The sequence below is a fragment of the Suricata suricatta genome, chromosome 7, assembly GCF_006229205.1.
Source record: "Suricata suricatta isolate VVHF042 chromosome 7, meerkat_22Aug2017_6uvM2_HiC, whole genome shotgun sequence".
NCBI lineage: Eukaryota > Metazoa > Chordata > Mammalia > Carnivora > Herpestidae > Suricata > Suricata suricatta.
In genome coordinates this window covers 120,358,234-120,384,412 of record NC_043706.1, presented here as the reverse complement: position 1 = coordinate 120,384,412, position 26,179 = coordinate 120,358,234, and the positions used below count along the sequence as shown (strand labels likewise).

Sequence of the window (26,179 nt, the reverse complement as noted above, 5' to 3'; positions counted from 1 at the left end):
GAGAGAGAGAGAGACGCAAAACTTGAGAGACTATTGAATGCTGAAAATGAACTGAGAGTTGAAGGGGAAGAGGAAGGGGGGAAAAGAGGTGGTGGTGATGGTGGAGGGCACTTATAGGGACGAGCACTGGGTGTTGTACGTAAACCAATTTGACAATAAACTATTTTAAAAAATAAAATGAAATAAAAAACGTATTCATTTAAAGCAGCTTAATTCATATAATATTTAACTTTATCTACATACATTCACAGATAACACCAGTCAAACAGAATATTCAAATGCAAATTGTTCATATACACTTTTGACCAATAAAGCTTCATCATTTCAATTAAGTGTAATGTTTTTTAAATGTTTATTTATTTTATGTTTGAGAGAGAAGGAACATGAGCAGGGGAGGGGCAGAGAGGGAGAAAGACAGAGAATCGCAAGCAGGCTCTCCACTGTCCACATAGAGCCAACCCGGGTTCAGGGCTCAATCTCATCAACCCATGAGATCATGACCTGACCTGAAATCAAGAGTCAGGTGCTCACCCCACTGAGTCACCCAGGTCACCCAAGTGTATGTTTTCTTAAATTGTTTACTTGTTGTTGTCTCCTCCCAAAATATACTCATTCTTTAGATTCTAAGATCTCTGGATTTTAAATTTTGAATTTTGAAAACTTACATTAGTTTCCTATTTTGTTTTGCCTTCTGGTTGTTGTTGTCATTGTTTTGAGAAAGAAACAATCCTTTTTGTTAATTATGGAGTCGTTTATGATGATACATATTGAAATACGCACTCTGGAGAAAGTTAGTTGATCTTTATCTCCATCCAATGACTCTGAAAGTAAGGTTCAGGCAGTGTTCATTCAAGTGTTGGTTCCTGTGAACAGATTTCTTCTGGTGAGAGAGAGCCCCTTGTCCCATTCAGTGTGGGACACCCAAGACAGACCTTCCTTTGGTGAGAACTCAAACCTGTTAGCTTTTGAGGCTGTCCTCTTCTAATCTATGGGGTACAGTGATCATGCCTCAGGAGCTTACTTTTATTTCTAGACAACCTGGAGAAAACTTGCTGGCACCCTTGCAAGAGGGCTGTAGGGTGGTTTGCAGGGGTGTCACGGGAAGGCAGAGGCGGGGCTCAGAGTGACAGCAGAGGTTGCAGAAGTTTGCTGAGGCACTCACAATCTCAGCAGCCAGGTAGCACCACTTTTTAATAATACTGTACATTTTTCCCGATAAAGTGCTTAAAACTATTATCTTTTGCATTTGGTGGCACTATAACAGAAACCTGAGAAGATTCCCCTGAATTTTTCCTTTATGTTCTTAATACTTTTGCAACCTCTCTTGGGTACTTGTGAGAAAGGCGTGTAGGCATTTGGCCTTCCCAGATACCACGATTCCATCTGGCCATAGTGAACCTAGGACCACCAGGATGTACAAAGCTGGGTGGGGGAGACCTTTATTTCCATTCACTAATGACTCTTGGAGTTAGGTAGCAAGCCAGCTCTGACAGGATCCAAATATAATACTGGACCACTACTGATCAATTCAACTCCAAAAGGATATAGAATGGGTCCATAAAATGGTTTAAAGGTGAATGGAAGATGTGAGATGCTTCCTCTGCAGTCCTTGAAATTGAACTAAGGAGCACACATGGTAAACTAATTAGTCTAGGAACAACCAGTCACATAAGAGATTATTAAGAGCCAGAAATGCTCTGAAAGATGAGATAGGCAGATAGACAAACTCAGTTAATGGTCCATCTTTAAAACAACAATGCTTAAGCATGCCATGCCACAAAAGGGAAGTAAGGAGGAGACATAGCAAGGAGGATTTAAAAAGTAAGGTGTCAGGTCTCTAAGCATTTGCTCACCCCGTCCTATCCCACTGACCATCTCTGCCATTCTCAGGGTCTGTGTTGTTCCAGATCCAATCATATCCACATCAAACTACTGCAGAGGAAAATAACACACTTAGAATTTAAAAATAGATCCACAGTGCACCTGGGTGCCTTTGTCAGTTAAGTGTCTGACTCTTGGTTTCAGCTCAGATCATGATCTCACAGTTTGTGGGATGGAGCCCTGTATCAGGCTCTGTGTTGACAACTTGGAGCCTGCTTGGGATTCTCTTTCTCCCTCTCTCTGTTCTTCTCTCTCTCTCTCTCTCTCAAAATAAATAAATAAACTTAAAAAAATAGGTTCAGACTCTAAGCTAAGAACTGCCTTGCAAAAAGGAAGGAAAAGAGAACCCACCACCCTATAGCTAGATAACCACCACACCCCTATTTTTTAACACATCAAAATGATAGTCTTCCTTAAACACAAGTTCAACCTTAGACTCTTTCTGAGAATTGCTCTGTGATCAGCAGTGGAAGAGGGGTCTCATGACACTCAGGTATGGGAAAGAAGAACTCATGACCCTCATGAAGAAAAATCAAAAGAACCTTTGATACTAAACAGAGAAGAGAAAGATAAACCTTGTAGTCATTAGTTACCAAACCTCAAAAAAGGATTTTGAAGGAAATGCCTTTGTCAAATCTTCGAAAGGAGGCATGATTGCTTTTGTGGTAAAACACAATGGATCTCTCATTTTGGGAGACTTTATTCCTTTATTTAAATAGTGACAAGTGGTGCTAGCTTATTAAGAAGGGCTGATTTATTTTTCTTCGAAATGTCATCTACCTCAGGACAGGTCAGGATAGCTTTGGACAAAACCTCTGAGTCTAAGGGAGATAATAAGATAATCTGTGAGGTCCCTTTCCTTGCCAACATTTTGCAGATGCTGCAAAAGCCATCAAATCCCAAAAAAGGGAAGAATGAGGAGAGAAGGGTTAGGGGATGGGATATACCTGACAGTCCAAAACCATGGGGGCTTGGCAACCTCAAAGTTGGGACCATCAGCAACTGGTATTTTCAACCTGCATCACTGCCTTCTTGTTGCCATTAATTTTGGTATCTTGTGATCATAATTCTTTCAAATGGGATGCATATCCCACATTTCCTGTAGGGAACATGAGCCAGAGAATGTGGAACATGAAGGTAACAGTGCCCCTGGGGTCCAGAAGCTTCTGCCACCAGAATCATGTTATGAATATTCAAATGTGAGCAAGATTTTCCTGCTGGTTTGCAGCAGCAAGCAGACTCCCACCCCCCCACCCAAAAAGCATCTTAGAATTCTGCTGGGCAAACCACTGATGACACATGTCTTATATAGGACTAAGGGGAGAAATGTCTCCATGCTTCAACCATGTGGCCTTCGAGCCCACTTGCTGGCACTAAGGTTGGAACAGTGAAGGCTGTTTCAGGAGAATGTCATTGCTGCAGCCTTTGGCAGCTCTACCCTCACTGGACACCCTGTAGATGAACAAGGCAACACACGGTCCCATGTTCCCAGATCTGTATGACATTTGGCAATGAAGTAGGAAGAGGCTCTTCAAATATGAGATATCCAGTGTTATACAAGACTTTATTCTGTCTTTCTTGGACAAAATATTGACACAAACCAACTCTCTCTCATAGAATCCATGCAGCAAAATCCTAATTCATATTAAACAGAGAATCCATGTAAGAAGTTTACTCTAAAATTTATCTGCATTATTATTGTAAGAAGAAATTCATGATTAAATTGTTATCATGAATAAAATTTAATCTCATCAAATAAGGTCACTCAAGAAGTGGAACTCTTTCCAAGTACAAGTGTAGCACCCAATATTTATGCAAGTTTCAAATGATTTATTTTATTCATGAAAGCTAGTTCACATTGCCCTTTCTAGAGACAATCTTTGTTTGCCTAATTCTTTCTTAGAAGTAATAAAACCAGGGATATCTAGGTGGCTCAGTCAGTTGAGCACTGGACTTCGACTCAGGTCATGATCTCATGGTTTATGGTTTTGAGCCCTGCGTTGGGCTCTGTGCTGACAGCTCAGAGCCTGGAGCCTACTTGGATTCTGTGTCTCCTGCTCTCTGCCCCTCCCCCACTCATGCTGTCTATATCTCTCATAAATAAATAAACTTAAAAAAATTAAAAAGAAAAAGAAGTAATAACACCAAATTCTTTTCATAGTAAACAAACCATAATTTCACTTCTGAAGACCAACTGTACACAGCTAGTGCAAATTGAAGAGGCATCACCATAAGAATTGACAATTTGTGACCTGTTGCATAGTTTTGTATTTAGACTAACTGAAAGTAATTTCTGCCTGACTACAATATACATTTCTCCTTTTCCAGAAACACAGAGATGATGTCTGATGAGTAGGAACAGAATTTACAAAGATTTGCTCTTTACTGCAAGCCAATCTAACCTAAGTCAACTATATATCATGACCAAAAGATAATACAATAGATTATAATATGTAAATGCTTCTAGACAGTAACAATTCCAAAATACTAATAGTGTAGAAAATATTAATTTCCATTTCACAGGCTTCACTTAAACATATCATTATTGGAAATAGTTAACATAGATTATGTATTCATTATACAGACCGCATTTGCTGTGTTCATCTTATAATAGTAATATAAAATAGGTTCTCCTCATTTTACAGAGAAGGAAACTGAGGAAGTTAAAATATAGTCTAAGTAAAAGACAGATCTGGAATTTATATACAAGCTCCCTGATTTTCAGCCCTATGTTCTTAACTGTTATATTATTTCTGCTTTCTTTAAATACACAGTAAAAAAGTATAGAAATAATAAACTCATATTTGAAAGATGTATTACGTGGTTTAATCTAAGTCTCCCCCACCCCAGGTAGAAATTTCTTCTTTAGCATCTCTAAAAGAAAGAAAAGCCAAGACTTTATGAGATATTTCTGGTACTGGATCTTCTGATTTGGGGTGATAGTTCATTTCATTGATAGATCACTGAAATGGTTAAACAAATCGTCCTGATTCCAAGATGGCATTGTAAAACTTTTTCTAATCTCTTTTTCCTCTAAAATTCTATAGCAAACAAGAACAAGAAATAGAAACTGTAACATCTATGAAACCAGAATTAAATCTGTAAACCTCAAACCATAATGTATGAGGACTAGAACAAAACACAGAATGATAAATAATCCAACAGAAAAAGGGTGCTTGAGAGAAACAGGTTAGCAGGATGAGGAAAATGCAGTGGGAAAGTTAGAAGCAACATCACTTTTTTTGTAGATCTTGTTTTATTGTGTTTAAAAATTTTTTAATGTTTTATTTATTTTTGAGAGAGAGAGAGCAAGCAGGAGAGGCAGAGAGAGGGAGACACAGAATCTAGGCTCTGAGCCATCAGCACAGAGCCCTATGCAGGGTTCAAACTTATGAGATCATAACCTGAGCTGACTCAACTGACCAAGCCACCCAGGTGCCCCTTTTCTTGGTATATTTTGAAAAGACTAAAGAATTTGAGGTTAATATCCAGCAATTAGAGATACTATTGAAAAGATTAGTAGAGCAGTTTTTATGTTTAGTTGGGTTTTGGTTCTTGTTTTTAATTAGGAAAATGAACAGCCAGACCCAAGGGTCCTCAATCTCACTTCACAAAGTAAAGTAACCTCTCTCCATCCTTTCAGAATACCTGAGGAATGTTCTCTGGGGAAGATTAACCAGAAAGACTGCACCCAAAGATATGAGTCCCAGAGGAGGAAGAGGGTGAGCAACAATGATATAGGTAGAAGAGAGTTAAAGCCATACGTCTCTAGATTTAAAAACTATTAAGCATGTCCATCACCTGACGAATGGATCAAGAAGATGTGGTATATATTCACGATGGAGTACTACATGGCAATGAGAGGGAATGACATATGGCCTTTTGTAGAAAAGTGGATGGACCTTGAGGGTGTCATGCTGAGCGAAGTAAGCCAGGCAGAGAAGGACAGAAACCATATGTTTGCATTCATAGGTCTAGCAGGAAAACAAGAGAGACCTAATGGAGAACCAAGGGGAGCGGAGGAGGGAGAGAGAGTTGGGGAGAGAGAGGGATGCAAAACTTGAGAGACTATTGAATGCTGAGAATGAACTGAGGGTTGAGGGGGAAGGGGGGGGAAGAGGTGGTGGTGATGGTGGAGGGCACTTAAGGGGAAGAGCACTGGGTGTTGTATGGAAAACAATTTAACAATAAAATATTATGGGAAAAAAACTATTAAGCATCCAATGCAATAAATGGGGGGGAAATGCACATCAAATGTTATCATTGTGAAACTTCAGAATATAAAGGATAAAGAGAAGATTCTAAAAGTTCCACAAATGGGGGTGGGGTGGGACAAAGAAAAAAAGATTTTATAAGAGATCAAGAATAAAAATGATCTTACACTTTTAAGAAAAAAATTGAAACCTAAAAGACAAGGGAATGTCTTTAAAAATTTAATAGATATGTAAAAAAGTTTTATCAAAAAAATTTTACATTCTGTAAAAAAGTTTACATTCAGTCAAGCAATCAGGTAAGTGTAAGGTAGCATAAAAGGCATTTGAGACATACAAAGTCCCCCATAAATGTTTTCTCAGAAAGCCAAAAGACAACATGTTTCACTAAATGAGGAAGTACACCAAGAAAGAGGAAGAATGGGAATCAGGAAATAAAAGAGAGGTAAAGGGAATTCCCAGGATGATATCAGGGGAAGTGTTAGGACCACAGCTGTGCAGCAGGCCGATAAAGTTACCAAACCAGACTATAGGAGGAAGTCAAGGCTCTGGGGATATTTGTATATGGGGGTGATATCTCCGAGAAAATACTAGAATGTATAAATTATCTGATAGGTTATATCTTGTGGAAAATTGCATAGCAAGGCATTTTAGAGAACTTTTGTGTAGTTTGAGAAAACAGAATAGTCTCAATACTAAACAAATAAAAAGTAATCATTAACTCCAGGAAAAACAAAAAGTTACAAAAGAATAGAATTATATCTAATCAGAGCTTTACCCAATTTAGCAGTGAACATTATTTCAATAATGAAAATATAGAATATGAATTAAAAATTGAGTTGTAATTTAATGAAGAAAATGGAAAAGGAGATATGGCTAAAATCTTTTATCTATTATGGGAAGACAATACATAATGTCAAAAACTGATGAATTGACAGACAGCAATATAGGCATCTTATTTTTAAATGAGAAAGTAAACCACTGGAGAAATATCTGAAATAGTTTAATATTATTACCCCTGGGGAATATGACAAGGTTGGAGGAACAGGGTGAGGAAGAGGACAAAAATTATTTTTTCTTGTGGTAGACTTCTTAGCATCAGTGACTTCCTATTTTTTGTAATATTTGCATAAAAATTAAAATGTTGTATTCAAAAAAATAGTATTCCTTACAATAGCTCAAAGGTTTATTTTATAACAAAACACTGAGTTCTATTAATTTGTTTTCTTTACCTTCCCAGTTCTTTGGGCCTCTACCAGGCCACTGATGGATTCTAGAGAGCTACAAGTTTGTGTGTTTGTATTCATTCCAATAATAATTGAAAATCTATAAGCCTATTCTGGATTATTCGAATAATTGTCATCTTGGTGCCATTACTATTCTATTATGTATACATCTAATCAACTTAGCTCCAAGTAGCCCTACTTTTATTAAAAGTTTTAATTTTAATTCCATTTTGTTAACAATACAGTGAAACATTCATTTCAGGTGTACGATGTTGTCATTTAAAACTTCCATACAACACCCTTGCTCATCACAACAAATGCACTCTTTAACCCTCATCGCCTATGTGACTCAGTCCCCCCACTGCCCACCTCTCCTTTGATAACCATCAGTTTATTCTCCATAGTTAAGAGGCTGTTTCTTGGTTTGCTGCTTTCTCTCTCTCTTTTTTTTTTACTCCTGGTGCCCATGTGTTTTGTTTCTTAAATTCCACATATGAGTGAAATCATACAGTATTTATCTTTCTCTAAGTTATTTACCTCAGCATAATACTCTCTAGCTCTATCCATCTCATTGCAAATAGGTAGATTTCATTCTTTTCTATGGCTGGGTAATATTCCATTCTTTTTTATTTTTTTCTCAGATCTAGGGTTAGGATTAGGGTTAGGGCCAGCTTTAAGGTTAAGATTAGGATTATGGCTAGAGTGAGGGTATATAAGTAGCACTGCTTTCATAATTGCAAGAAAATGAGGGGTACCTGGGTGGCTCAGTTGGTTAAACATCCAACTCTTGATTTTGGCTGAGGTTATGATCCCAGGGACATGGGATTGAGCCCTGCATGAGGCCCTGGGCTGAGTGGAGCTTGCTTAAGATTCTTATCTTCTCTCTCTCTCTCACTCTGCCCCTCTCCCCTGCTCATGTGCTCTCTCTCTCTCTCTTTCTAAAAATAAAGTAAATCTTTCAAAAGAAAAAGAAACTGAGAACAAGCTATAAATGATACATTAGAATCAAAGGAAATCCAACTGAAATTATGGCAGGTAAAGTCAATGAAACTTACGTAATAACTTGAATGACCAAGTGTTAAGAAATTGAGTCATTTCTTCAGACACATTGTAGAAGAGTGTCATGAACTCAATAGGACCGGCAGGCGGTATCATATTTATGTTGCAAATACCAATTTGGGTTCAGCAAAATATTATCTGCCCCATAAAAGTAATATTTTAATTTGAATTATACTTATTCATCTCATAGAGTTCTTTAAATAACATGTTTTTTTTAATTTGTGCCATATAATAATTATAAGCAGCAGATGTTTATACCTATTTTTATGTCCGTACATACTGGTACAATGGTAACACAATAACTTAGTTCAATCACTGTGAGTTCTTTTTTCCTTTAAATTAATTTCAGTATTAAATTATTCTGTTAAAAAATATGTACATTACTTAAACTTGAGAAGCAGTGACTTACTGTTTATACTCACTGAGAGATGTAACAGGGTCAGTTTAATGCAATCCAGTATGGTAGATGGCCCATTTGTTGGTCCTCATCAAGCACACATTAATTTAGAAAGAAGTACTTTTTTTTTCTCTCACCCATTTTAATTCACCAAACTTATTATCAAATGATGCAGTTAACAGCTTACTGTCTTCATTATTGGAATTTTCTTTATCCTGACCCCTATTTGTTAGGAACACTCATCTGTAAATAGCTTATCCCTCCTCCCTTGAAGGCAGAGAAAGGGATAAGAAACTGTTTGGGGGAAGAATATCTTACTTTTCCTTTACTGCTGTAACAATTGACCATGAATCTGGTAGTGTTAAAACAACAAAAATTTATTATTTTAAATCTATTATTTTATAATTCTGGAGGTCAGGACTCCACAATGAATTTTACTATAAAATCAGGTGTCAATGGAATTGCATTCCTTCTGGAGGATCTAGAGAACAATCCATTTCTTATGCCTTCCCCAGCTTCTAGAAGCTTCCCAAATCTCTCAGTTTGTGGACCCACATCACTATGACCTCATCTGGAGTCCTTTCTGACACTGACCCTGATGCTTCCTTCTTCTTTTTTTTTTTTAATAAGGACCCTTGTGATTACATTGTGATTATCCAGATAATTCCCCCACCCCATCTCAAGATCCTTCATTTAATCACATCTGCAGTCTCTTTCACGGTGTAAAGTAACGAATTCACAGCATCTCGAATTAGGATGTGGACATCATTCTGGTGGCACTATCTGCATACCAAAATGTGTGTCATTATGCCTACCTAGTCCTAGAACAGAACCTCCAAGGGAGGAAACTGCCTTGGAAAAGTGTGGGAACATGTTCTTCAGAAACAGAAAGAAAAGGGTACAAATATAAGTTAAGAGAAAGAGGCAGAAGGTTCTTTCTCTGAGGAGGGTTAAGGAGCAAGGTGAAGACCTGAGAAGGGTGGAAAAACTCGGAAAAGCAGCGGTGGAAAAGGCTGCAGCTCAAAAAGACAAAGTGACTGCCACCCCAAGGGCTAATCTGAGACAGATGTGAAAGCAGTGAAGTAAGATGTGGGCTCTGAGGCCACGCCGATTACCATGTATGGGAAGGCATCACTGAACCCAGCACCGAGACACCACCTCCATTTGTATTTCAAATTTTACAAACCAAACAATGACATCAAGATTTAAGGAGTTCCACCACCTCCTTTTTGTTATGCCATTGTTTTTCCCTCCCCCACCATGATTCCCATAAGAAATCTGACACTAATTAGACTAGCATAAGAAGGAAAAAAAAAAAGATGAATCATAGACCACACTGGAAATAAATCAAGAAATAAGAAAAACTGACCTCTGCCCCAGAGAACAATGGTGAAAAAATGCACTAACAGAGGGGCATATAGCGAGAGTTAAATTTTGTTTTTTAAGGATAGAACATGAAGTCTCTGATAGGATATACCAGCTGCTTCTCTTTCCCCAAGATGTTTGCCCAGGAGCCGGCTACTGAAACTTGGGTGTATTTCTCTCTTGCTGTGTCACAGGCTGTCCTTTTCCCTCCCCACCCCCTCCCTGCTCTCCTGCCGTGCCTGTGGGGTGTGTGTGTGTGTGTGTGTGTGTGTGTGTGTGTGTGTGCTTTCTCTCTCCCTTGTAAGAACACAGCCGCCTGCCTGCCTGTCTCCTGCTGTCGGGCTCCCTCACTAGCTTTTTGCTGCCTTTTGCCTCTCCTTCTCTTTCTGCTTAGCTCCTTGCCTTCTGGTAAGTGCGGCAAACGCTCCCCCAAGCCCTGTGAGAGGCTGGAGGGTGAGGTTTGTGGTGTTCAAAACTTGCAACTTTGAGATTGCCAGTGAACTGTGGAAGAACTTTCCATTGTTTTCTTTAGCATTGAAATGTGTTGCTCAGAAAGGGATGTGTGTGATAATTGACAGGACTACCAATACAAGTAAAAAATTCTTAGAGGAGCAAAAAAGAAAAAAAGAAAATGAGGCAATAAGGTTTATTAAAAAAATTAAATGTAGACATAATTTCTTGCTGTCAAGTAATTAATAGTGAAAGGGACAATTTAAGAGCAGCAGAGTTCATTGTCTTTATTTTTTCCCCTCTGGTTGATTTATCCCAAAGCTACTTTTAGGAATTGAGCTGTCTTGTGGTTTATAACGACTCAGTCATTCTGTCTCAAAGTAAATGTGGGATATGAGTTTAAAGGATATCCGAGGAATTAACATTAGGAACATCAATGACTCGTGGCCTCTGAGGAATGAGGAATAAATCAAATACAACCAAACTTTTGCATTTAGACCAACTGTACTAAAATTCCTGTGAAGAGTCAGTTTTAAATTCACCGCTTTGAAGTTGGGTTTACTTTAGATTTTCTTTCATCCTAAGAAGCCTCCCTAACAGGTTAAAACCCTCATATGTATTTAAGCCAGTAAATGTTTACTGCTTTTAGTTTTGATTTAAAAAGGATTCTCTTCCCTTGGTTTTCAAAGAAGAGCCAAATGCCGTGGCTACTTTTAGAAGAGCTTAAAATAACTTCTGGCCGGACAGCAGGTGCTATGTGTCTTTCTTGGAGTTTTGGGGAGGCAAAATTTATATATAGATGAGTGTGCCAGGCAAGTAGGGGTCAGGATACAAAAAATGCCAGTGATGGAAACAACAGTAAGGCTGTTTACTGCATCATTTGATAATAAAGTCGGTGAATTAAAGTGGGTAAGAAAACAAAGTATTTCCTTTGAAATTAATGAGTACTTGATGAGGGCCATAAGTGGGTAACAATGACTGTAGGCTGACTTTTTCATTCCTGTTGTTATTCAAGCACTTGACCTCCCCTCCTCTGTGAACAAGAGGAGGAAGCTGTGTGGGGTACGGAACAGTTTGTTTTTGTATTTGCTTGCCTCCCACCCCCACAGCAGAACCTATGCATTATGAGGAGTGTGTCGTATTTCTATGCTGAGAATTAGCAGCATTGCCATTGCATACCATTTACAAATAAAATGCACCACAATGCAAACTCTGTTGCACCCTAGAAATGGGATATCCAGAAATCCTGAAACTCTGGACTCAGCTTGTACTTCACCCCTATTTCCAAAGAGCCCCTATTATATGTGGATTATTTCCCAATAACATTGGGAATGTTGCTATTTCTTAAAAATTATGAAGTTATCCTAGAATTTCTTGACTGAAAGAAAAGATTTGTAATTTGTTTTTCCTAAAAGAAAGTCAGTTTTTACACTGGAACAACAAAGTGTTATAGAAATTCAAGAAATTGTTCTTATGACCATCACCATGGTTCTACATTGATCTGTTGGTTAACTTATACCCTCCTTCATGCTCCATTTTATTCCAAAAATGAAGCTAGTTTGAACCTCAGAAAGTGTTTTCCTGATGGATAATTATGTGTTGCTCATCTGGGAAAAAGAAAATACCAGAAATGCCAGAAAGTATTTCCTATATGCAATATAATTATTCATTTACATCAATGTACTCATATTTATCAACTTCATTTATGGATTAAAATAGAGTTTAGGACTACAGTTGTTATGAATGATTTTAATAAGTTTAGTGGCTCTTGTATTAAATGTTTTAACTTTGAAAACAACACCACTTTAAATATTTTAAATATAGACATCCATGTACTTCCAATGATTATGAGTCTTACATAGAATAATGTAAGAGAGGGGCGCCTGGGTGGTTCAGTCAGTTAAATGTCTGACCTTGGCTCAGATCATGATCTCACGGTTCATGGGTTCAAGCCCCGCTCGGGCTCTGTGCTGACAGCTCAGAGCCTGGAGCCTGTCTTCGGATTCTGTGTCTCTCTCTCTTTCTGAACCTCCCCTGCTCACACTGTCTCTCTCTCTCAAAAATAAATAAAAACATTTTAAAAAGTAAAAAAACAAAGAAGAAGAAGAAGAAGAAGAATGTAAGAGAGGGGTAACACAAATTGGCTAAAGCAATATGACAGATATAACCTGAAAACAAGATCTTGAATAACTCCCTTAATGTCAGTAATAGGGATTTCTACTGGAATTTAAAGACCACAACCAAAAATATGCTAGTAATATGACCCACTTTGGAAAAATGGCTCCCTACTCTTTCTCCCTAACTAAATGAAATATCAATGGTTTGTAAAGGTATGTTCATTCGATGTTAGAAACAGTAATCACTAGATGCCTTTTTGGGAATATCCTTACATTTTACGTGTAACTGTATTAACTACATAAAACCTGACTGTGCTTGCTTACCACTAGATACTACTCCCAGTATGGAGATGAATCACTCTGTGCAGCTCTCCGGGGAACCCCAATTAACACCTCCAGGGGACAGTTCATTACCCAGTCAAAATGGTCTGGAGAAGCAAGATGCTAAGGATTGCTCAGCCCTACTCCAAGCACCAGAGGGGAAGGCGGGTGTGCAGTCTAATGATATCTCCGAGGAGCTGAATCGACAACTGGAAGACATCATCAATACCTATGGGTCGGCTACTGAAAAAGAGGGTCCCACCAAAGCAAAGGAGGAGCCTGAGAGCACAGAACCACCCAACAATGAGGACGGGGACTGTGACGAAGCCACTGAAGAGACTGAGAGAGAGGCCATACCTTCTGGAGAGACAGCCACCACCAAAGAGCCTGTCAGCAATAAAGAGCAAAAATTGGAAAAGAAAATCCTAAAAGGATTAGGCAAGTAGTTATGTTGTAACGCACGCATGACCTTTCCTTGAAGTATCCCTAAAAATGGACACTTCCTCCAACCTTTACTAAAAGCCACATCTTATTTTTGGATTGCTATAACAGCTTCCTTCAGGGTCTCCTTAAACTCTCCTTGCTATAATTGTGTTTACCACTTCCCCTCAAAAGAGCTAAAGTAAACTTTTCAACATGTTACTCACCTACCCTGTCTCTCCAATGGTTTCCCACTGCTCTTAGGACAAAGACCAACATTCTTAACATAGTCTTTCAGGCCCTAATGGTCTAATCCTGACCAGTGTCCACAGCTTTATCTCCCATCACTTAATCCCACAACATCTCTTTTCTGAACCCGATGCCCCTAGCACCACCACTATGAGAACTGCCTAACTGCTAATCATTCTGATCTTCTCTTTCCTTTTTTTGAACATACCATGTGCTCCATCTTCCATAATGCCCGCAACACATCCTATTCTCTCTACCTACAAATCCCTACCCATTCAACCCTTCGGGCACTTAACTTCATATTTAATTCACGACCTAAATGGCTTTTTCTTAGCCCAGCCCTACATAGGGTCTTCTTGTCTTCTATTTGTATTGTGCCATGTATCTTTCTTTCCTAGCATTTAGCAGCAATTGAGAGTGTGCATTTACTTTCTGTCATGATGTGGCTAATGCATGTCTTCCTTATTAGCTTTTGTAGATCAGGAACAGGGGTTGTGTGTATATTCAGATGTCATTGGATGCCTAGCATTTAAGATAGTAGATGACACATGCTAGGTGCTCAGTAAATATTTGTTACAAGGGTGAATGGGTGAGTAAATGAATGAAAGGGAAATTGTTTAAAGCAAAGCTAGTGGACTCTGGACTGAAACAAAATATAAGTATAGAGATGGTTTGTATATAAAGCGATCATCGTTTAGACCACTTAGTATGTTCTACTACTATAGGAAATATTTTTTATTTAACAAAACTCTTTAGAAATCCATCAATTATAGAATGTCAAAAATTGCCGAAAATATTTTACTCATGAAATTATTGATTCAGCAAATATTTACAAATGCCTAGTCTTTATGAGGTACTGTGCTAGGTAGACAAAGATAAATAAGTCATTATGGTCCTTTGGTTAAGGAGCTGTTGGTGGGGCGCCTGGGTGGCTCAGTCAGTCAAGCCTCTGGCTTCGGCTCAGGTCAGATCTCACGTTCGTGGGCTCGAGCCCCGCGTCAGGCTCTGTGCTGACAGCTAGCTCAGAGCCTGGAGCCTGCTTTCTGTTCTGTGTCTCCTTCTCTCTCTGCCCCTCCCCCTCTCATGCTCTGTCTCTCTCTGTATCAAAAATAAATAAAACATTAAAAAAAATTTTTTTAAAGGAGCTGTTGGTATGGAGAGAAAAAAAGACATGTAATTAATTGTTAATATGGTAAGTTTTCAGAACAGGCACAGGAAAATTGTTGGGAGATTATCTGGGATTTTAGACCAGAAATGGCTATGAAAAAAAAAAAGAAAGAGTTAATGTTTTAGTTACTAGTGAAAGCATGTTAGTGTACATAGCACAGCCCCTCTGCCTGCCTGCCTTGGTGAACTTCACTGTGACACTACAAACATCAACTCTTATGTGGTACATTCCCTGACATGCCCAGGTAGAGTTAGCATCACCTTCCTTAGGTCTCGATTAAATTTTCTGAAGCAATCATTTGTTTATATACCTGCCTCCCAAGGAAGGTGAAGAAGCTATCACACCTTATTCATTTCTGGAAGACAGTATGGCAGAGGAAAATGTCATGGGCACTGGGGTCAGTAATGGGTTCAGACTCCAACCCAAAATATGTCTATGCTAGCACGAACATCATTATGCAGCTTAAAACCCACTGGTGGCAACGATTTCAAGAAGAGCTAAAAGACACACTTAAAGGCCACACCTGACTCACCCAGCATAAAGACTAAAATAATCCAAATAATACTTTAAAATATCTACCCAGTTCCAAAGTGCAGGATTGGAATCACTCGAGTGTTTTGGATTGTTGGGAAAGAGAATAAAGTTGTTCTGTATTCAAACACTGTCATTCCTTATCGATCCAAGACATCTCAGAAGAGTCCCTTTGAATTAGTTGCTGTTTAACTCCCCATATGACAATACAAAGTCACATTGCAGAGGTGAATGATTGCAAGTGTTCCTAACCAGGAAAGTTCTTCTGCTTTGTCACTCTAACAACTTCTGCTGCGGAGGAATGTGTCTGTGTTGTATTGAGAGGGTAGGAAGAAAATAGGGGTAAAGTTAAAGGTGACCAATGGCAGTTTCTTCTCTGTCTTCCATGAGTTATTTCAAAATCCATATTAGCCACTTAATTACCAAATAATCAAAAAAATTTTCAAGAAAAAATTCCACAATTCTAATTTTGCCTCTAACTACAAGTTACCAGATTTCAGCTGAATATGTGATCAGAACTAATGTTTGTGAAGCAGCGTGTCCACTGTAACTACACGTGTACAAACACTGACCCTGTGGCCCTGTCCCCTGAAAGCCATCAGCACATTCTTCTAACCACCAGTGCTGCAGCTACATTATGACTAAAAAAAAAAAAAAAAAATTTTAGGCTAATTGAAATACATAACCACCAATTTATTTATTTTTTTAAGTTTATTTATTTAGAGAGACAGAGAAAGAGAGTAAGAGAGAATGAAAGTGGGGAAAGGGCTGGGGGGAGAGAGCCAGAGAGACAGAGACAGAGAATCCCAAACAGGCTCCGTACTGTTGGCACATGGCCCATTGTGGGAGTCCATCTCATGAACTGTGAGATCATGACCTGAGCCCAAATCCAGAGTCTGATGCTCAACCGACTGAGCCCCCCAAGTGTCCCATAACCACCATTTTAAGCATTATTTCAGCCATCTTCAAGTAGCTTTAGCAGGCTTCTTAGCTGTTTATCAATTAAATGGCACTGTACTATCGTCTACATCAGTGGTTTTTAAACTTCACTGTGCATTAGAGTTAAATACAGAATTTATTTTTAAAAATGCTGTTCCTGAGCCCAGTAATTCAGAATTTGTAGGAATGGACTGTAACCAAAGCACTCTGAGTAATTTTGATACAGATTGTGGAAACAATGATTCTCTGATGCTTCAGAAAGTGCTTCCTCTGCCTTTTTGGAGAGAAAAAAACTGAAGTACTGGCTATGGTCTCCGTTCAAATCTAATTTGGACCTTTATAGAATTTTGGTAAATCATTTATCCAGTACCTGAAAATATATCCTTAGACTTTGTTTAGGTGCTTAATCAAAAATGAGTCTTTAATTATCACATGTTTAGCAGGTAATATTCGCTTTATTGGTATTTTTGAGATGCTGAAATGTTCTAACTCCCTAACCCAAATTTTTCCATAGTATATACTTTGGGATATTTGAGATTTCAGACAAAGTTAAACTTTCCTTACTGCCAGAATTTTCTGACCTTTAATATATACAACAATGAAAATCTCCAATAGTGATGGGCACAGTTTACAACATTTCCTAGACTTATTGGACCAAAGAGACCCTTCTTTCACAAACACTTTGAGTATATGGGAAATATTTCTACAACCCAAGTACCCAGGACTTGTTTTTCCTTAGAGACGGCATATCTCCTCACAATCAACACACTATATACCAAAGCAGTTGGGAAACATTTTTAAATCTCTTTAGTTAGTAGAATCACTTTATCCTTGGCATTTGAACTGAAAGAAACAAAAACAGGTACATTAGACAGCACTATGACACGTCCTGTCAGCATCTAACGTCTCCCCCTTACCACCCCCACCCCATCCTCCAGACTCACATGTGTCTTATTAATCACTTCTCTGCCAACAGTACGTGGGCTGCACAAGCACCACATGGTAAAAAGCACAAAACAACGATAAAATGTAATGTACATTCTGATATTTAGGTGGATAACTGATTGAGTAGAAAATCATAGGTTTGAAGCATAAGCCTGGGAGGGAAACAAAGTTGATCCACAGGTTCAGTCTGAGCTCAGAACACATCTGGTCGACCCACTAATTTTATAGACAGGGAAATTGAAGCTTAGAGAGTTTAAGAGTCTGCAAAAGAGGTTACTCAACTAGTTGATGTGATTGTGAGATTAGTCATAAAGAAAGCAAGGGGGCAGAACTGAAGTCACTAATATTGCAGGACCAAAGATACATAAAAACTAAATAGTGTCCTGGTTGAGGAGCACTTACTATAGCTCAGTTAATATGTTTCATCTTTAGTTACAGGTCTGAGGACCTTGACTAGGACAACAGAGTCTGAAATCTCTTTAGAAAGCCATTTACTTACTTTTCCTTAAAAGGGGCATTTTCTCAGAAGATTTGTTTCATCTATTTTAGCTTGATTTCTAGTTTCACTGTGAAAGGGGAATCAACTTTTGCCTTGATACAGATGCTAAATATTTTTTGGAAGAGATGGTAGGAGACCAGAGGAATTCAAGGGAAAGAGGAATCAGCAAAGATTGAAAGGTTCATGAGTAGATTCACAGGGGAGCTAGATCTCAGGCCAGGTCTCAATAGGAAAGGGGGGCTTAGACAAGTAGGTAGAAAAGGATAGAAAAATATGACGTGAGCAAAATGATTAGTACTCTCTCCTGATCAGAATTAGGAATAGATGTATTCATTTCTTCCTGCTCTTCCTGGTATTTTTATTTTTCACTATAAGGTTTTGCTTTATTTTGTTTTCCCTGGAATAATCCCCTTATTATTAGACTCAAAGGTTTTTCCTTTTAAATTTTTTTAATGTTTTTATTTATTTTTGAGAGAGAGAGAAAGAGAGAGAGAGACAGCATGAGCAGGGGAGGGGCAGAGAGGGAGGGAGAAACAGAATCTGAAGATAAGCTCCAGGCTCTGAACTGTCAACACATGACCTGAGCCGAAGTCAGATGCTCAACTGACCCAGCCCCCCAGGCGCCCTGGGTGGTTTTTTTTTTTTTTTAAAGAAAGTTTTCTTTATAGTTATAGTGAAGAAATTGCTAATAATTTAAACATATCATCAACTGATCCAATAAGAAGTCCAGGTCCAGGGGCTTCTGGTGGCTCAGTCAGTTAAGCCTCTGACTCTTGATTTCGGTTTAGGTCATGGGAGCTCTGCACTGAGCTCTGCACTGTCAGCTTGGGATTCTTTCTCTCCCTCTTTCTCTGCCCCTCCTCCACTCATGGTTGCTTACTGTCGCTCGCTCTGAAAATAAATTAACTTAAAAAATAAAAAAAGAGGTCCTGTTCCACTCCCCAACTGAGTGAGAGGCCAGAGTTCCAAATACATACAGCAAGGTGACTAAAACACAAGAGATATCAAATGTTCACCAGATAAAATCAATGTAGCCAGAAAATACAGGGCAGGTAGTATTTTCAAAACTGATAGGTCATTAAAACCAAGCACAACAAACAAAACCAGACTATGAGAGGAGACAATGAAGGATAAAAGAGTCTTGATAAATTTTAAAAGTGGACCAAAATATTTTGGGAAGACAAATATACCATCCAAACATTGTTATTTTTGTTATCTAAATCAAGCTAAAAATGGTTAAAATTACTCCAGTCATGGAATCAACAAATCCTAAATGCTAAACTCAGAACCCATTTAGTCAACTTACTAATTTTACAGACAGTGAAATTTAGGCCCAGAGAGTTTAAGACTCTGTAAAAAAGGTTACTCACCTTATCACTGGCAGGATGAGTTCTAAAACTCAAGTTCTAGACCTTGTCCTTCGTGCAGTGTGAATTTAGCCACACTATCCTTTTTATCTACATATGCAAATCTACTTTTCTTACAAGATATTTATAGATGCCCAGGAATTATTTGTAGCATATAATACATATTTTTAAATTGTGTTAGAAGACAAAATTAACATTAAAATATGAATCGGGGCGGGGGGGGAGCACCCGGGTGGCTCAGTCGCTTAAGTATCTGACTTTGGCTCAAGTCATGATCTTGTGGCCCATGAGTTTGAGCCCCACATTGGGCTCTGTGCTGACAGCTCAGAGCCTGGAGCCTGCTTCAGATTCTGTGTCTCCCTCTCTCTCTGCCCCTCCCACATTTACCCTTTGTCTGTCTGTCTGTCTCTCTCAAAAATAAATAAACATTAAAAAAAAGAAATATGATTCTAGGTCTAACACTGAAACAGAATATTCCTGATCTTTTCCAGCTTTAAGCTTCTGCCATGACACATGGAAATCAGAAAGGGGGGATAAAGGTACATGCACGTACTCAAGACGAAATTTTAGCCTCAAATTCCTAAAAGATAATTTTGGAAGAGAAAAAGCAAGGTTTTAGACACTCATCAAATATGCATAAATTTAGTGGGTCCCTGAATGGCTCAGTTAGTTAAGCATCTGATTCTTGATTTCGGCTCACATCATGATCTCCCAGTTCAGAGTTCAGGCCCCACATCAAGCTCTGTGCTGGCAGCACAGAGACTGCTTGGGATTCTCTCTCTCTCTAACCCTCCCCCACTCACACTGCCTCTGTCTCTCTGAAAATAAATATATAAACAAAAAATCTGCATAAATTTAGTATAAATAGGTATCACTATGCTAAAAGTTTAAGAAAAATCCCAGGCCATATTTATATAACTGACTTCATTATCTTAATTTATGTGTTTTAATTTCTTTGATGTAGGAATCATGCCTTCATATTACAATACTCCCTCTGTCTACAACTGTGCCGCTGGGCTCTACCATGCGTGGCCCTCCTGCTCTTGTTGCTCAGGTGGTCCTGCCTTCCTGTGGACTGGGTATGAAATGCATATTTTGGGGAGGCGTGGCCATATGCCCTTCATATGCCTTCCCCAGCTCGAACGGGGACTTCAGGCCTGTTCCTTGCTTTCTTGATGACTAATCTCACAGTCACAGTACTCTGAAATGACACACTGGAGAAAAGGCAGTCATTCTCTCCCAGTAAAATGTCCCTGAAAAAAGTCAGTTTGTCTCTTGTGTCTGACACTATCACCAAATAACCCCATTTCTGTGGAAGTGTAATTACAGCCTTTATTAGAAGATGAACAATCTCTGTGTCTATTCCTCTTCTCCACGGTAACCCCACACAGCATTCTAATTCAGCAAAATTAATGGAAATTTAGAAACTATGCTCTCTAATGTCCTAAGTTTATTAATTCTGCACATGCTTGTCTCCATTTCCTGGATTGTTTTGTTGTTAAAAGGAGAAATAAATTTCAAACGATAGATTCATGCTCATGAATGTTAACCTTCTAAGTGTTTATTTGTGAGAGAGAGCATACACAGTGGAGGAATACAGAGAGAGAGAGAGAGAGAGAGAGAGAGAGAGAGAGAAACAGGCTCTGAAGCAGGCTCTGTGCTGAGACAGCAGAGAGCCTGGTGCTGGGCTCGAACTCATGAATGATGAGATCATGACCTGAGCTGAATTCAGGCATTTAACCCACTGAGCCGTCCAGGCACCCCATGAACGTTAACCTTCTCACAAAATAACAGAATATTAGAACAGAAGAAACCTCCATGTGACTGAACCAAAACAAAACAAAAAACCTCTTCCCACAGTTAAAGAAAATAAAAAAGAAAGAAGATACTTAATGTGAAGACAAAAAGAGACCCATTGGACTCACTCAAATGTTTCCATCTCCCCCCAGGGAGACACGTAATGGTGTTACATGTTGGTACTCATACTGAGAGGTAATCCTAGGCATACAGTAAATGTCCCAGGGGACAGGAAGGCCCGTCTGTCCTCTGGTCCAGCACAAAGTTGTCTTCAGGACAGTGTCGCTGAATTTGCATGGCACTAGTGTGCATGGCTTGGCTTGGCTTTGTTCCATTGTCACCAACATTTACGCACACTTGCCACAGAACAGACGTGCTGCGTCCTGGGCCAAATCTGACCCTCAGCAACCTCTTCCCTCTAAGAGACCACAGAGGCTTCGTGTGGGCCTCTTCCACAGACTGAAAGCAAGGGTAAAGGGATGTCCTGAACAATGCACGTCATTTCCTACTACTAAGGAAATAACAACGCACAGGCGCAGTGGGGGCAGGACGGCACTGACGATCCCTGTAAACGCAGCACAAAACGCCACAGGCCATAATTGGAGAGCTGGCGGGGCCCCTCTCACACCCACCTTCTCCCCTGTCTTAGGCCACATCTCTAATCTGAACTGACTCACTGGGCAAAGATGGACAAAACCAGCTGTTAGGAATGAGGTCATGTTTTTGAAGAAAATGTTTCTTTTTATTTCTCTGGGTTTCCTGGCATCAAAATTCCACATGGGAATGGAGTGATTTAGAGCAAATAGACAAACCTTGGATTCAAGCCTATATGCTCTGCCAGTGCTAATTATGTAACTTTGGGCTTCTCTGGGCCTTAGATCTTTAATCTATAAAATTTAACTGGTGGTCTGGATGCTCTTTAAAGTCCTTCTAGATCTAAAATTCTTTGATGCCTTTAGAGTTACAAGATTTAGCAAATAAAAACACAGGATGCCAAGGGAAATTTGAATTTCGGTAAACAATGCAAAATTCTTTCGTACAATCATGTCCCACGTCCTGCATTGCATCTGGCAAGCCTGATCCCATGATGCATCTGTCTCACCAGGATAAAAGCAGATATTCTAGCAAAAGGGAAATGCCTGTTCTTGGGGAAAGGTAGTCAAAGCTGTAATTATTCTTACATAGATTTACATCAGGAAACATGACCTCTACTGTGCAGCTTGACCTTCCCGTTGTAACTAGACAGACTTGTCATGTTCCACCTTGACCAGACTGTTTGAAAAGATACAATCAGTGGTACATGCAGGCCTCAGGGTCCCACTCCTCCCCACCGACGCTCAGCCCAATGGCGACTTGAAAACCAGATTTCCAGGCCCACGGAAAGGCAAGTGGGAGATGGCGCTGAAGAGGCCAAAGGAAGAACAAAGAGGAGAGGAGAGAAGCTGAGATTCACCGGCAAATAATCATGAACAGATGCGTCTTACAACGTAGCATGAACTCCCACGGGACCAGAAAAGGAGACGGCCAACAAAGATGAAGGCGTGGGTGGGAGAAAGCGAGGCCCAGGAAGTCGGCTCCCATTATCACAGAGACACAAAGAGGCCTGCGGGGAAGGTCCTGTGCTGGTCTTGGCTCGAGTTTCCTTCAAGGTTGATCTTATTCTTATTCTCTGCTTTGTAGGAAATATGATCAGAACATTCCCTCCGAACCTCATGGAAAGCGTTCCTGCACTGAAACAAGAGAACTGCCTCCCCCTAAAAAGAGGGAAAAGAGGGAGTGAAAGAACAAAACCAAAACAAACAAGAAGTGACGGACTGAACTGTCAGATTTCTGCTTCAGGCTAGAATTCTAAAACTGCATGTCTCAGTGCCGGTGGTAGTCAGAAATTCGGATTGGTGGTTTGGCTTCTTTCTAAAAATTAATCAGTGCAGGGAAACGGGTGATTTGTTCTTACATAAGATCAGTGTTTTCAATATTTTCAAAATATTTAAAACCCTTATTTTTCTTAAATGTCTTTATGGCTTTTTGTTTTCTTTCAAGGCAAAGAAGCCAACCTGCTGATGCAAAATCTGAACAAGCTGCAAACACCCGAAGAAAAATTGGACTTTTTATTCAAGAAGTATGCCGAATTGGTAAGCTCGCTGATTAGCTCTTTTTGTCAGAAAGACCCAGGCTCTGGTTAGAGCTGAGAAAAGGAGGCCGTTCGTTTTTCAGGTACCTCATTGTAGACCATAGCTGGTTACCTCATGTACATCAGAAAAAGAATCCAGAAAAGCAGAATTATTTAAAAAAAAAAAAGAAAAAAGAAAAGAAACAGAAAAACAGGAAAAACAGCAAAATAAAGAAAGAGGATAGCATCTGGGTGGCTCAGTCGGCTAAGCATCTGACTTTGACTCAGGTCATGATCTCACGGCTCCTGGGCTCAAGCCCAGCGTCAGGCTCTGTGCAGAGCCGGGAGCCTGCTTCGGATTCTGTTACCTCTCTCTCTGTCCCTCCTCATGCTCTATCTCTCTGTCTCAAAAACAAATAAACATTAAAAAATAAAAGAAAAAAAGAAAGAGGATAGAGTTGGAGTCTACTGTGCCTTCAATTATATGTATAATTTGGGGGATAGAAGACAGAATTATAGATAATGGAAAATTGTGGATACTTTGGAGTTCTTTGGGCTTTGTAAATAACACAAATATATTCCACATAAGGGCAAACTTTTTGTTCACTTCCTGTTCCGAGGTGTTTTGAGGGGCCCCCTCAGGAAGGCAGAGGAATGAGTTACCCTCAGTTTGTGACACATTCTCATTGCTCATGAAAACGATTTGTGTAGGCACTTACTCATTCATCCATTCATTCATTCTCTTTGATCTACATTCTTCTCTCTGCCCCGCCCCCACTGCGGCAGCGTGTCTGATGTGGCTTGCGTTGCGCCTGGTTCTAAGCGCTCCCCATGCGGGCTCCCTCTGGATACGTGAGGGCCACTGGGAGGCAGGGAAGCCACTCCAGACATCAGAGCATCGGTGAAGTGCACGGCCTCCCCGCCAGGACCCCTACAATGGGGTCAGCTGGGAAAAGGAGGCGGTTCCGTGAAGCACTACTCCCCATGCATAAACCCCTCCCCCCGCCCCATGCAACCCGCAGCTGGGATGTGACATCATCTCACACATGGGCGTTAGCCAACGTGCTTCTCCTTCATGTCTGCTTGCTTTCCTTAAAAAAAAAAAAAAAAAAAAGTTTTCACTATTCCTTTTGGATAAGCCATGACAGGAGAATGAAACTAAGTCCGCACACTGGAAAACAATTCCTCCAGGCGGCAGGTTGAAGGCGTGGGCCTCTCTGAGGCCCTGGACATAGTTCTCCTTTCTTATTTTTGTTATTTTGTGTGTTTTGTTTTATTTTTTTTAAATTTTTTAATGTCTTTTATTTATTTTTGAGAGACAGAGAGAAACAGTGCGAGCAGGGGAGGGTCAGAGAGAGAGGGAGACACCGAATCTGAAGCAGGCTCAGGCTCTGAGCTGTCAGCACAGAGCCCAACGCGGGGCTTGAACCCACGAACCATGAGATCATGACCTGAGCTGAAGCCAGACGCTTAACCGACTGGGCCACCCAGGTGCCCATGTCTTTCTTTTTCACTTGAACTTTCCTCCTGTGATTCCTGTCCTTCCCTGTCTTCCTTTCCCCTCGGTGCACCCTCTGTGCCAAACTGTCCTGTGGTAGACCTGGGGGAATTCTGGGGTCCTGAGGGACTGGCTGGTTGTTTATCTCTGCCAATAGTTTTTAACTGTTTTTTAATTGCACAAACTGCACATTGTGATGATATAAAAATACACAAGCAGAAATATCTCTAATATCATAACCTAAAACACAAACTTTGATTTATCCATCTTCCTTCCCCGTTTTGCTGCATAGGCAGAGATACTTTTTATAATAATTGCTATCATAAGGTACATAAAATTTGGTATCTGATTGTTTTTTTCTTTTTGTCTCATAGGAAAAACATTTTCCCATGTAGTTTAGAGTCTTTATATTTTGTAACAAGCTATGTCATTTTCCATTAAGGGGCCATTATCTACTGGTTCTCTAATTTGAGGACATTAGTTTCCTTCCACTGTTTGCTTTACCAAATCTTGCTGCAGTGAACACTGTCAGGCATTACATCTGTTCCTTCTCCTTCATGTTATGATCTTTGGAAAAAGTTCCAGAATTGGGATTATTAAATCAAATAGTATGAATGCCTTTTGTTTGCTGTTGGGTTTTTTTTAACGGTCATGTTACTTTCCAAAAGAATGGTAGAAATTTGTAAAGCAAGTATCAGTGTATCAACTTATTTTTATCACAACTTGCTTAACATTAGCTATTAGCCTTCTATGAACAATTTCAATGCCATAAAATAAGTAAGGTTTCAAAAATATTTTTCCCAAAAGTAAGGCCCCATTCTGACCTGTCTATCCTTGCTTTTTTCAATATTTTCCACATCGTTTTCTCCCTTGTCCCTTCAATTTACCTCCTCCTACCAAGGCCATTCATGTTTAGTTTTAGTGCGTGCTCATGCTCTGTACTTGGCTGGATTGAGCCGCCTTCTAGCCTCTCACAAGAAGCCATGTGTTGTGCTGTAGCCCACAGCAGCACACCACTTCTCCCATCGGCCCAAGATTTTTTCTTCCTGGGCCAGAGCTGTTCACCATGAGATCGCCCTTCACCAATTCACCCTCCTAGTTAAGAATCACCTCACGAAGTTTCTGTTTCCAGAGAGCCTACTCAATTCAAGCCTTACTTTGGCATTTACATTGTGTCCTATAAGAGGACACAATATAAACTTTAAAACCCAAAGATCATTCTAGAAAAAATGAACAGGAGAAAATTGGCCCCAAACCCATTACATTTCCTTTTCAGCAAGGAAAAATTATGAATAATTTCAATCTTTTACCTGGAGACTAAAACCTATTTCATTGCTCACTGACTTGGGTATTAATATAGAAGGTGTCTGATGTGTCAGTGTTAACATAGACTAAACCATCAAGTTCAAAGCTGTGAATCAAACTGCCTCTCTACAGAATCTACAGGCCTCTGAATCCTGCAATATTATCAACTATTGTTTTCATTAGTGAATAAGGATAAACTTATTAATAAAGATACCTCCTGTCTAAATTAAGAAGTGACCTAGAAGAAATATTTTTTCTAAGTTTCCTCAGTTTTAATGCAGTTACAACAAATCACTAACACGATTCTGATTTGGCAATTGGCAT

The 26,179-nt window shown here is 39.5% G+C and overlaps 1 protein-coding gene across 3 annotated transcripts in view; it reads left to right on the top strand.

Moving 5' to 3' along the window:
• Positions 1–10,433: 10,433 nt before the first annotated feature.
• The window catches only part of TXLNB (taxilin beta), a 49,126-nt gene continuing 33,380 nt past the window's right edge, over positions 10,434–26,179 (top strand). Inside the window, exons 1-3 of one of the 3 annotated variants that reach the window (XM_029945510.1) lie at positions 10,434–10,547; positions 13,037–13,465; positions 22,983–23,074. In XM_029945510.1, coding sequence (XP_029801370.1) covers positions 13,051–13,465; positions 22,983–23,074 — 507 coding nt within the window. In that variant the 5' untranslated portion in view covers positions 10,434–10,547; positions 13,037–13,050. Of the gene's footprint in view, positions 10,548–11,440; positions 11,499–13,036; positions 13,466–22,982; positions 23,075–26,179 lie in introns of those variants that run through there. The other 2 variants (XM_029945511.1, XM_029945512.1) reach the window with 2 other exon arrangements.